The sequence below is a fragment of the Pempheris klunzingeri genome, chromosome 22, assembly GCF_042242105.1.
Source record: "Pempheris klunzingeri isolate RE-2024b chromosome 22, fPemKlu1.hap1, whole genome shotgun sequence".
In the NCBI taxonomy this organism is placed as follows: Eukaryota; Metazoa; Chordata; class Actinopteri; order Acropomatiformes; family Pempheridae; genus Pempheris; species Pempheris klunzingeri.
This window is the reverse complement of record NC_092033.1, coordinates 16432041-16445092: the sequence shown is the minus strand read 5'-3', so window position 1 is coordinate 16445092 and position 13052 is coordinate 16432041. Positions and strand designations below refer to the sequence as shown.

Here is a 13052-nt window from a genome sequence, read left to right as displayed (position 1 = left end):
CTTATATATATATATATATATATATATATATATATAAAATCATCTCCTTCTACAGAGCCACGGGTAACTTTGTATGCCAAGCACAAGTTTGCATAATTTGTTCGGCCATCCCAAATTAATTTTTTAGAACTGGGTAGTACATGAAAGACTTTTTTATCTGTTGTTTTGAGTAATTGGTTGCATTGTGATTTGAGTGGCCGTAGTGTTCTATGGGTGGCCTGTGACCAGCTCGTTAAACAATATATCAAATGAATAAAATGTAGAGACATCTGGGTATTTCCTTGTACCATATGTTACTGTAGACAGATAAAGCATCTTACTGATGAACAGGAATTTGTCTTGAATGGTTTAGAAATCACATTTACATTTTACTAATATTTTTTTCAGCACATTTGAGGTGGTGTATATCAAATATTGGGGGCATCATTGTGTCGTCGAACTTGACGCTTCACATCTCAAACACACTGCAGCCTCTCTCCTTGAGGACTATGCGAGGGGTCAGTTCACCAAGATGAACTACTAACTAACTAAAATAACAATCTTCTCTATCCAGACAGCAGCAGATAGTTTGGAGGGTTTTGGTCTCTGGTTTTGTATTTTTTTTTTAACAAGTGAATGGCACGAAATTTCGCTTGTGGCACTCACAACATTTAATTAAAGCTATTAAAATTCAACAGATCCTTCCAGACTCAGTGCCCACGTGGAACTGAAGAGATAATGCACAGAATGAATGAAGAGTTGACAGGGTTAACAACAACGAATAAACACTGTCGCTTAACTGAGTCATACCATCAAGGCCTAAGTTCATCATTGCCAACGCTAACATAATTAGAAGTACTGCACATTCAAAAGAAACAAACTGTTGATATTTATCGCGATCAGCTGTCATTTCACTGCACATCTGGTATCCAATCAAATCTAAGAACCCATCGCACAGATTTGTGGCTGTGGAGGCAGCCACAAAGGGCTAAAACTCTTGCTGTGTCTTTGAAACATATTTTTAAGAAACTTAATTCTTAATTCTCTTACAATTCTTTGTCCTGGCCAGTTGATATTGATTGTGTATGTATGTGTACAGATGCCTACGCCACCAGCCTCCAGACCTGCACTGTCCTTTGGTTTTGCACTCTGGTTGCCCACCCAAGGGCCACCTCACAGGTTCCACACACTCCCTCCCAGGAGGCAACGTCCCTGTTTTCCTGCGCTCAGACCGTCTGACTGAGGCTCCATCTTTCTACTCCCAGGACTATTTGCCCCTGAAATGGGCCCACAATATATGAGATATAACCTTCTTCTGTCACTAAGAGAAAGCAAACCATGACTTTTCACTATCAGGTGTCTTGGGGAAACGGCAGGCAACACACATTAAGCATTATTACATTTTTAAAAGGAACGGATTGAGCTAAAAAATACCTTGAAGCATATTTTCCCTCCATATAATGTTGTGTTTTAAGCTCCAGTCCAGCTGGTGGCGCACCTCTAAGGTTTGCCTTCAACCTCCAATAAACACCACAGAAGAAGCAGAAACAGGAAGCTCAGGCGTTTTGCCGGTCGGAATTTTACTGCGGAGGGATTTGTCTTCCTGTTGTAGTCAGGAAGTGAGAGTGTTGACAGGTCAGCTCTGCCAGCAGTGGCTTCTGCTTTTTAATATCAATATCTGCACGTGAGTAAATACTGTCAGAGCCTCAACATGTCGGCCAGGAACCCCGGAATGAAGCTCGGTAAGTCTGAAACTAACGAGTTAAACTGCAGCTGTCAGCTCCTTAGGAAACACGTGCAGTCGTCTCCGTTTAGCTGTAAAACTCTAAATTTTAACAGCTTTTTGTAACGTTGAACTTAAAGTTGGTTGTGTTTGTCACCTATTCTGTTTAATAGAAACGTGTTTTATTAAAGCAGAATAGCCAAGTTCAGTGGAGCCTTAACACGTGACTGTTTAATAAGTAACCTCTTGGTGGTGACTGACCTGACACACACACACACACACACACACACACACACACACAGACATACAGGTAAACTGATGGGTCAAAGTCACACACCAGTGACACACCACTTCATGTTTACTGTAGCAAACATACAGGCAGCATATGTACTATAATGTGACATGGCTGCTGTCATCTGTCCCACAGTTACAGTATAATTGAGAACCCATGACAGCTCATCTTCCCCCCCACTCAGCTGACTGTGAGACCAAGTCAGGGTCTACACATGCTAGCAGCTACCTTGCATGCCTTTCTAATGATTTACCACCAGTGGGACATGATGTTACACTGACTGTCCAGGCTGGCGTGCCTATGGTCCAGTTCACACACTGGGGTAGGTGCTGGATGCTCGGTGTCAGCCCGTCAGTCGTGAAAACGTTCTCCAAACCCTAATTTAAGATTTAAATTTTCATGCACGTCTTGATCATGGAAAAAGTCAGTATGATTTTGTGCAGGCAGTACAATGCTGGATCTGGATAGACATAGACTGGAAGCAGGGGGATCAAAAGTGAAAAGAAAACAACTTCCAACACCTCAAATAACTCATAATGATGAATATAACTCATCTGCAGCTGTTCACGTTGTGTCACGTTAAAGTTTATCCAACCAATCATTTGCAGAAGCTCAAGAAAAGCATTGCAAGATGAGCAGGTGCTCAGAGAGACTTTGGTACATTTATTTTGGATTGTGCAATCGATCAATCAAATACACCCTCTCTTATTGTTACTTTGGAAAAATACGTGGTTTGGTTTCACCAGACATGACTGGAATCTCTGCTCACACTTTTATTTAATTATTTTGCTTAATACTTCGGCTTTGAAGTTATTCACAGATCAGATTCCTTAGCAAGAAGCCAAACTTTTAGAACTGACTGTCCATATCCAACGATGCAGCTTCTCTATATCCAAGTGTAAAAGCAAGAAAGGTGTTAAAACATATAACCTCAGTAAGCTTAACAAGGTGGTTATTTCATTGTTTTTATTACAACTTGAGTCTTCCTGGTGTACTTAGTCATAGTTTGTTATTGCAGACTCATGCTTTATACTGTACACAAAATGTTAAAATAGCTGTACTGGCATATCTGTTTCAGTAAAGTTGGAAAACTGTTAATGATTGCATGAAGACGAGCAATTTAGTTCAGCGTGCCAAGGCGCTGTCAACTTGTTCCATTACCAAACCTGAACAATGAAAACTGAACAAGCTCACAGCTCACCTTCAAAATACAAGTTATGCATTTTGAAATGTGTTGGATCTTTGAAAAAAAAAAAATGCTTTCTATAACATAGTTTAATTATTGGAAAGAGGATTAGTGGGAAGTTTTAAGGTCTTATCAATGTTGTTTCAGCCTGATGAAAAAACTAAAAAAATGGTTTCTCTCTCTCATGCTCATCCGTGTCAGACCTGGAGTGGGTATCCAAAGTGAGAGTGAACACACAAGCTGTCCTGAAAAGAGCTCAGCAAGTCCAAGGACAGAAGATCCCCAAGAAACAGTGGCAGGTAGAGCTCCACTACACACACTGTACACCCAGTGTGAACACTGCACACACACTGTACACCCAGTGTGAACACTGCACACACACTGTACACCCAGTGTGAACACTGCACACACACTGTACATGATACCAAGAAACCCAAAGTTCTAACAGATGATTACATAAACATGCATTTATGTGTCTCTACCTGCATATGGCCAAAGGTTAGTGGACACCTGACCATTACACCTACATGAGCTTGTTGGACATCCCATTCTAAAGCCATGGGACTTAATATAGAGTTGGACCTGCCTTTGCAGATAGAACGGCTGCCTCTCTTCTGTGAAGGAGTGTGTCTGTGGGTGTATGTGCCCAGTCGGCCAAAGGCCGGTACTAACCGGCTTGCAGTCAGCATTCTAATTCTTCCCAGAGGTGTTCAGTGTTGTTGAGATCAGAGCTCTGTGCAGGTCAATGGTGTTTATCCACACCAAACTCATTTAGCCACGTCTTTGACCTCGCTTTGCACACAGGGGCACAGTCATACTGTACAGTATACTGTGTGCACTTTAAGGAGCTGCCCTTTTAATCTCGCTGTACCCAGTACAATGACAATAAAGGCTTTCTATTCTATTCTATTCATGTTGGAACAGCAATGAGCCTTCTCTATACTGTCCATCATCCCACCAAACTCTGTAGTGGGCGTTATGCATTCAGGTTGGTAGTGTTCTCCTGGCATCTGCGGAATCCTGATTCGTTTGTTAGACTGCCAGATAGTGAAGCACGATTCATCACTGCAAACATCCACGTTTCCACTAATCTAGAGTCCAGTTGTGGCGTGCTTTGCACCAGTACAGCCGCTCAGCCATGGAAACCCATTTCATGAAGCCGTTGTTGCTCCCAGGTGCTTCCACTTCACAGTAATAGCGCTGAGAATAATGAGCTCTTCACGGCCCTTCCTAAATGCTTGTTGATGGAGATTTCATGGTTCTTTGCAGGGTTTTATGCACCTGTTAGCAATGGACGTGACTGAGACACCTGAACTCAGTAATTAGTAAGGGTGTCCACTGACTTTTGGCCATATATGGTGACACAGTAAGCGTGCTGGAAAATGAATTATGAAACTCTTTGTAGTTAATAGTCTGACATTTCTCACAATATCTCTGAAGGTGGTCCCGTCAGGATGTTTGCTTTGTTGCTAGGTGTCATGTCCGTGTGTTTGTCCTGAAGGCCGCCTGGCTGCTGAAGGCCATCACATGCATTGACCTGACAACCCTTGCTGGAGACGACACGCCGTCCAACGTCCATCGGCTGTGCCTGAAAGCCATCCAGCCGGTCCGATACGACCTGCTCAAGAAGATGGATATGCACGACAAAGGTCTGCTGCTGCTGCCGCCAGACGCACCCCGTGCTGACCTGGGTTCAGTCAGTGCAGCTGGACTCTGCTGTCAGCATACTGTAGCATACACACATACAAGGGATGATGCGTTCAAGCAAAAATACTGTTCCAGTAGTCACTCTGTACAAAGATTGTCCAAATAGTTCCCCTCTTACCCACTGCTGACCTTGAGTAGGTTTCTATGAATGTTTTAAGAGTGATCATTATATATAAAAAAAAAAAATGTGCCTGATGAGGTCTGGAGCACACAGTTCTAGTTTTGATAACTTTTATTACATTTATTTTTAAACCTGTCACGCAAACAAATCAGCCGAGGCAGCGGTAGACCGGTGATCTCCGTGGTAAAATGACTTGAGTCTTTTTCTGGCTAAACAAAAAGGGATCTTTTGCACCCTTTTTTTATTTTAGCGTGTGGAAAAAACACAACATCCTCATCTTTAAGTCACAGTTGATGAACAAGAACTAGGACATGCTGTTTGCCAGAAGAATGAAACTCTCCACATACCATCTACACCTTATCAGCCATACCTGCTTAAAATTCCAGATACCTGTGGCTAACCTTATGGGAGCTAGGGAGTTTTAGGTTTGTGGTGTCACTGATGTCCTAACCTTCTAACCCTGGTCGTCGATGGGAGGGTGGATTTTAAGAGGTTAAACATTCGATCAGTTATCAAAATTATTGCCATGTGATCATCTTTTTTTCCTTGAGGAAATGTTTTAGCCACACATAATGCATAAAACATACTACAGGGTTGTTTGAGTTTGAGTTTTAATAACATTGAACTGAACCGAGCTCATAGCAGAGATCTGGGAGTTCATGAAACACGAGCAGTCAGACCATCAGACAGGTTTGGTGTGGTGGTTTTTGAACAGTAAACTGACCTTCAGCAGCTCCGTTCAGGATGTCAGGCTGTCTGTTCCGACCTGCATCAGTCAGCAGAGGGCGACACAGACCAGTTTAATGTCTGTCTGGTTTTACTCATGAACCCTCGTTGTGTTGTGCGTCAGGAGTGACTACAGCAGCAGTGTGTGTGTACCCGTCTCGTGTGGCCGATGCCGCCACAACGCTCAAAGCAGCCAACTCGAGCCTCCCCGTTGCTTCAGGTAAGTCACCCGAAACTGACTCACACCTGTAATGAACCCTGCGGGAATGAAACGAACGGTGAGCGGATCATGTATCTGTGCTTGGCTGACACAGTGTGTCCTCTCTCCTCCTCTCCCAGTGGCCACTGGTTTCCCAGCAGGCCAAACACCACTGGAGACCCGCCTGCAGGAAGTCCGTTTGGCCGTGGCTGACGGGGCTGCCGAGATCGACATTGTCATCAACCGGACGCTCGCCCTCACAGGACAGTGGGAAGGTAACACTGTGACCACATGACCACAAGGACACAGTTCCTGCAGCTTCGCAAAGAACCCGTGTGCTCTGAATTCAACAGAGTTCTATTCACTGGCTTTTCTTTGGGCTTTCAGCTGCATCGCCCACTCCTCATCAGAGGATGGCAGTGGCCAGTTGTCATGGAACTATAGATGTTCAAACTTCATAATAAACTTTTTCTATAGCGCCTTTCTAAACCAGAGTTACAAGGTACTTCACAAAATACAATACCATACATGTAGGTGCAAAGATAGCGAACGCAGAGGGGAAAAAAAAACAACCCAAATTTAAAAGAACGCCATAGATAGGAAATGCATGAAAATGGCGATTTCAAGAAGTGATCAAACATAGAGAGGTAAAATAAAATCCACAAAGAACAATATGAAGCCATTTGAAGAGACATTATAAACATGCTATACAAATGCCAGCCTGTACGTGTGGGGTTTTAAAAGCTTTGGTCTCAGCAGCAGATGAAGGAGCATGAGTGGAGACACAACTGCTGTTTCCAAGGTCGGCTTGAATTGTCAAGATCAGAAACTGAACATGTTTTAGCTTTAAAAGTGAATCGAGAGAAAACAGAACTGAAAAGCAAAACTAAGTTGTGTATTTCTCAACTGGTCACACCTGAAGTGCTTGTTTTCCTGCTGTTAGTCCAGCTGTCGAAAGACTTTGTCCACAGTTTAATCGTAGGATCCCGCATGGTTACTAAGTGCTCCCTGTCCCCCTCTCCAGCCATGTATGACGAGATCCGTCTGTTCCGGGAGGCCTGCGGCGACGCCCACATGAAGACCATCCTGGCTATCGGAGAGCTGGGCACCTTCACCAACGTCTACAAGGCCAGCCTGGTCGCCATGATGGCCGGTCAGTCCCATCACATGCTCCACTCTGTCTGTCACAGTGTGTGTCTCTCCTGCATAAAGAAAAGGAACAGTCTGCATTCCTTTCAGCGGACATTACGTCAACATTTTGGCAAATAGGCTTTGTTTCTGACAGTAAGATGACTATGGAGATATTATTAAAACAGTTTTTATACAAATTTTATATAAACGTTTTATATAAAATTATCAGTGAAGTATTTTTTAAACATATTTTGTTGTCTAAAATGACTATTAGTATTAGTACCTCAGCCGCAAGATGGGCTGCAGTGGCCGCAATATAATCCCTCAGAGGACCTGCGCCTGATCACAGCATGTCCACTATAAGTGCTTGTTATTCCTACAGACATACATCTGTAAGATCCCGTCTGTCCAACCAGAAACGGCCCTTATCTGTCTGTCTACATACTGTGAATGCTGCCCCGGAGGGTTATTTCGCAGCCGAGGCGATTTACTGGACCGATTCCAGAACTTTTTGTACCCACTAGTCGTTTTGAACGAAACAGATTTTCAGGATTACTATTTTATCAAAGCGCCATCTAATGGTAGCACCCCACAGATTCGTGAGTGGCACCTGAATGGATGTGCACTGTAGGATGAGGAAGTCATGTGAGCAGAGCGAGTTGGTTTTCACTCGCCTGTCTCACGGGCGTCTGACAGAACATTTCTGTTTTAATCAATCAAGCTGTCTACACATACGCACATACAGTAAATGTGAGCCGAAGTGCAATTTTACACCTCAACTCTGCTTTCTTCCGTTGTACCTGTGCGCTGATTGTGCACCGGTCTCTGAGCGATGCCAAAACAGGGGTGACCTACATTCAGTACTGTGCCAGTGAAGACACTGACAGAGGATGTAAGCTGCTGCTCTGCTAACGCGTAGCTCACGCTAAGCCTCCTGTGTAGACACGCTGTAAGACGGTATAGTTCTCAGATTCCTGTCAGCAGCAGCAGGTAAACGGAACTCTATAAGCCGAGCTCTGCGGTGAGCTGAAGTGTTACAGATAAACTTCTGTAAACTGTTATTTATTTTGGCACAGTTATGCCAGTGTGCCGAACAACCTCTTGCAATTGCAGTGATTCACAAGTTTTCGGAAAACCTATTTTACTGATTAACCGTGACTGCTGACTCCTCATTCGACTGCGAGTGATCAATATCTGCTTCAGTGTGACGTCGCAGAGCAAAAGGCATTTGGCTGGGCTAAAAACAAGCTTTTTTTTTTGGTCTGTTTCAGACACATTTTGGCCTTTGTCGTGCCTCAAAAAGTGACACCTGCAGAAATGTTTGGTCTCAGTTTGAACCAGAGCATCTACAGATTAACCCCAAGTTACATGCAAAACAGTAAGAGTAAATCCCCATTTCTGTTATCCTTGGCGCCATGTTGACTGTTTTTTTATACAACCTTAATGAAACCATTATGTATATACCCTGCATACATGTCTACAATTCCAAACACCACAGGAGGACCAAAGATTGTAATACAAACAATGAAAACAAGGAAAAGTGAAATGTCCTGTAAAGCTGGCAGTGGTCATAGGTTCTAGTTAGCTTTAGGTTAGATTATAGTTAGGTGTAGGTGTAGCAGAGATCTCCTGGCACTAGTTCCTGCTGTCTCCCAGCTTGTGGCGCTGCTGCTTAACTTTTTCCCCTTGCCTTTTGAAAAGGCAAACCTGATTAGTGGCGCTCTCCCTCTTTCTCACACACACACACACACACATACACGCACGCGCACGCACGCACACACACACACACACACACACACGGTATGCTTAACTAGCCATCACATAATAAGCAGATTACAGAACCAAATTGTCAGGGGCCCTGATAGAGATCATTATTAAAATGCATTGCTTTTGTCGCCACACTCACTCCTTAATCTCCCCTTGTTCCTATGAATTGCGTATGAGATTCCTGAAATTGAATGATAATTTCACCTATTAATCTCTGATGCAGGCTATTTTACTCTGCTGTTCCCCGCCAGTATCCCCCTGCCCACGCAAATGAATAGAGCTTCATTACCGCCACCCGCATTTAATAACCGTTATCCATTATCTGGTAATTAAGACTCCCCATAACGAATCTTAAGGATTATGCCAGTTTGAGGACAAGGGGAGAGAGGCTGAAAAAAAGACCTGACTGGAAAAATACATAGAACATGTCTTTAATGAACTGGAAAATGTTCATCTTGCTCTGTTCAGTAATGAACAGTCATTATACACCAGGGAGGCAGAAGGGCTGATTTTTTTTTTTTTTTTCTTCTTTTTTTTTTTTTTTTCCCTTTCCTGCAGCCCGCAGTTTGTGGATAATCTATTAAAGAGCGTCATTTCATCTTCTATTTTTATCAGGAAAGCTGATAAAACGTAATTGGCTGTGAAGGAAGGGAAGGAAAAATGAAGGATTTTATTGATGAGCGTGCAGCTGCCCTCTGTTAGCCATCAGCAGCAGCATATGTTCTTGTCTGGCCAGGCCAGACTGCCAGAGTAATGCCCTGTCCATCCTCTCTGTGCACTGTGTCGCTGACTCTGCACCCCCACCCCACCCCACCCCCACGCTAGCAGCTCACCTTATGGCGAATCAGGTTTGAATGTGGAGCTGATTAGCAAACACAGTGACAGATGAGAGTCTCCACTGGTCTGCGTTACATGCTCTACTCAGCGTGTTGAAGGCTACATGTCATCTCTTTACACCCGACAGGTTCGGACTTCATCAAGACTTCCACAGGAAAGGAGGCTGTCAACGCTACTTACCCTGTCGCCATAGTGATGGTGCGGGCCATCCGCGACTACTACTTGTGCACAGGCCATAAGGTACAGTACTTACTCCTGCCTGTTGGGAATATTTTCTCATTAATGAGCAGAGGGGAAAGTGGGCCGTACATTGTAGACTGGCTTCATGGAAGTTGTGTTCTCTGCTAGCCAAATAGTCTTCATTTGTCAGTTTGACTCAGCAACCAGGCGGAGCATTTTTAAAGGGGCAGAAACTTGTAAATCTGCTCCATTTCAGTAATTAGATGCACCACTCTCTGTAAAGTTCAAGACCAAAAGTCTGTACGGATAGAAAAACGAGCACATGCAGTTTTTGTGAACATCCAAATCTGCTCTCACTCCGCTACGCTGAATGATGAATCCCACCTAATGATAAAGTCGGAGGTGTGTGTCCCATTGTTAATCAGCATAGGCAACACCCCCTAAACACTACGTAAGAGCAGGTGTCACGTGCAAACTAGAGAGAAGAGCAGTGAAATCGACGTTCTGTTGAAGAAACTTAGACAAAGCAGACGTGATTTTTTTTTTTTTCCAGAGTGTCGGTACTGGCATTACAGGGAAAATCAGAATCCCTGCAATGGCAAAGCATTTGCGATGCTGTAAACGCCGTGTCAGCAGAGGGATGCACAGTAAATTAAAAGACTGAATCAAATTAAATTGAAATGAACAGAAAATGGTTTGACAGGAAAACGGAAGCGGAAAAAAACTCATCAAAGCATCTAAGAGCAGAATGTAAGCCATTCATTTAGTTAGTGTTGTGTTTTGTTTTCTTCATTATTACAAGTGACAAAAAAAACTGTGTAGCCCCCCCCCCCCTGACTGTAGACAGTGGCGCGCTGTTGTACACATCTCTGATGGCAGAAGTTGGATTAAAGCAGCATTGTATTGCCAGACACTGAGAGTCAACAGGAGTTTTGCCTTCATCAAAGAGGAGTGTCAGAAATATAAAATTTAATTCTATTAATAATGTATCGGAAAATTAACCAAGATAATTGATGCAAGACATTTTTCACATCGTTACTTTCCTAACATGGACAGAAATGTGAGCCATCCTCGGACTGAACGATCCTGTTCTACGTGCACCACATAACCAGCTGCACTGCGGGGTACTAACTGTGAGCGGATGCTGACAAAGTGATGATTGATATTTTGGGAGGAATTAAACCGTCGAGTACATTGTAGCCGTGTCGTTGACCTCACTGCTACAATAAAACACCCCCCCCCCCCTCCATGCTGCATGCATGCTGTAAAACATCTATGGAGGTAAACAGTCCCATTCTCTGCTACTACTATCGAGCAGAAACTTGATTTGTGTGTGTTCAAAAAACCACATGATTTTTGAAGAGCCTGCCTGTAAGAGGTCTTAATTATGTTGAGCAAACTTGGCTTCAGTTTTTTTCTTTGGCCTAAATGACATGACTTTTTAAACTAATACTACAATAAACCCTTTAATGTTAGTATATTTTTTTTTAACGTGGGTCCTGTTTTCACATATTTTGGGTTTGGAAGTGACTCATAGGTGCAAAAAGTTTTGGAATCAGTCCAGCAGATCGTCTCAGCTGGCGGCCGCAAAAACAGGCTGCAATGGCTGCACGGTAATCCTTCGAGGCAGCTTAAATCATCAAAGTACACCCGCTAAAAAATTAAGAAAAACAGTCATTTAACCCACAGAACATGGGAGTTGTTGGAGTCTGGTGTCTTTGAAGACGGCGCTATAACGGCTGTTTGTGGTTAAACCAAAAAGGGTCCTCCAGGTCTACCTCTGTGGGGATCCTTTCCATAATGCTGTCAGACACTTAGAATAACAATCAGTCTGTCAGTGACAAAAACAAGCGCTCCAGGATTAGGATTACGTCGCAGCCATTGCAGATTGTCTCACAGCTGCTGGCTGAAGCGATCTACTGGACCGATTCCAAAACTTCATGTACCAACCAAACCCCAAAATATGTAAAAAACAGGGCCCAGGTGAAAAAAAAACCACGACTTTATCCTTTAAAGTTTAGAGTTTAATCATGCCTTTAATCGTGCCTGTTGACGGAGGTGTGTGCGTTCCCTCAGGTGGGCTTTAAGCCAGCAGGGGGAATCCGGACGGCTCAGGAGTCTCTGCTGTGGCTCACTCTGATCAAAGAGGAGCTGGGTAACGACTGGCTCTGCCCTCACCTCTTCCGCCTGGGCGCCAGCAGCCTGCTGGCTGACATCGAGAGGCAGGTGGGGGGACTCAACACGTAGCGTACTCTTTCATACCTTACTTTTCTGCATCCAAATACTTCTTTTTTTTTTCTTCTTTCTTTCTTGTTTTTTCCAGATCTACCATCACGTGACTGGACAGTATGCAGCTTACCACGAGATGCCCATGGCCTGAAGCCGTGGCCTCACAGTTTCAGCGACCAATCAGAAGCTCGCGGTCACAACCACAAGCCTGCCGGCGCTCATTCAGGCAGCACGCTGACCGTCCTGTTAACCACGCTCGCATTCAGTGCTTTTGCCTGAAGACTGGGACCAATGTCTGTCACACAGACCAAACAGGTTTTATAGCTCTGTAGCAGTGCACTAACGTACTCATACAGACCGTCTGTACGTGTGAAGAGAATACACATTGTCACAGACATAATAAAGCACTATATCACACCTGTCAGTCATTGCAAAGCATCTTCTGAGTTTAAGTGAATTTCTTTCATATGAAGCAGGAAAAACTAGAGATTTAGAGTTAAGAAAAATAATTAAGGGTTAAAAAAATACTATTTGTAAAATTGTCTTTCAGCTCCTGAAAGTCTTAGATTTGAACTCCTTGCTGATTTTGAGCAAAATAAACTTCTGCCTAGGGGTCCAGTCACTCATTAGGAATGTGCATGTCCGTCACTGAGGCCGACGGGCTGCTCACCTCGGTGCATAGCCAACGATCGGACACATGAAACACACGTATGGAGCAGCTACCCCTGCGATGCGATGATCCGATTTGATTCAACAGCTGCTGTGCAGTTCAGTGTGGTACAGAGAGTTGATGTCTTTGCTTCTAAAACAACACTTCACATGTTTAACAATTTAAGGATGCACATAATTATCAGTTATCGAATGATAATGAAGCATAGTGCAATGTGCCCCCGACCAGCAGACGGATCAGCAGTGAGCAGTCAGTGCACCAGTCCTCCTCTACGTCCCATATGTAGAAAAGTAATGACTATTTAT

The 13052-nt window shown here is 43.7% G+C and overlaps 1 protein-coding gene across 1 annotated transcript; it reads left to right on the top strand.

Annotated features, from left to right (window-relative positions):
• Positions 1–1598: 1598 nt before the first annotated feature.
• Positions 1599–12501, top strand: dera (deoxyribose-phosphate aldolase (putative)). The gene is made up of 9 exons (XM_070853776.1): positions 1599–1721; positions 3382–3479; positions 4682–4829; positions 5859–5954; positions 6074–6208; positions 6958–7086; positions 9796–9908; positions 11925–12074; positions 12172–12501. The coding sequence occupies exons 1-9, from the start codon at positions 1691–1693 to the stop codon at positions 12226–12228; spliced, it is 957 nt and encodes a 318-aa protein (XP_070709877.1). The 5' UTR covers positions 1599–1690; the 3' UTR covers positions 12229–12501.
• The last annotated feature ends 551 nt before the right edge of the window (positions 12502–13052 follow it).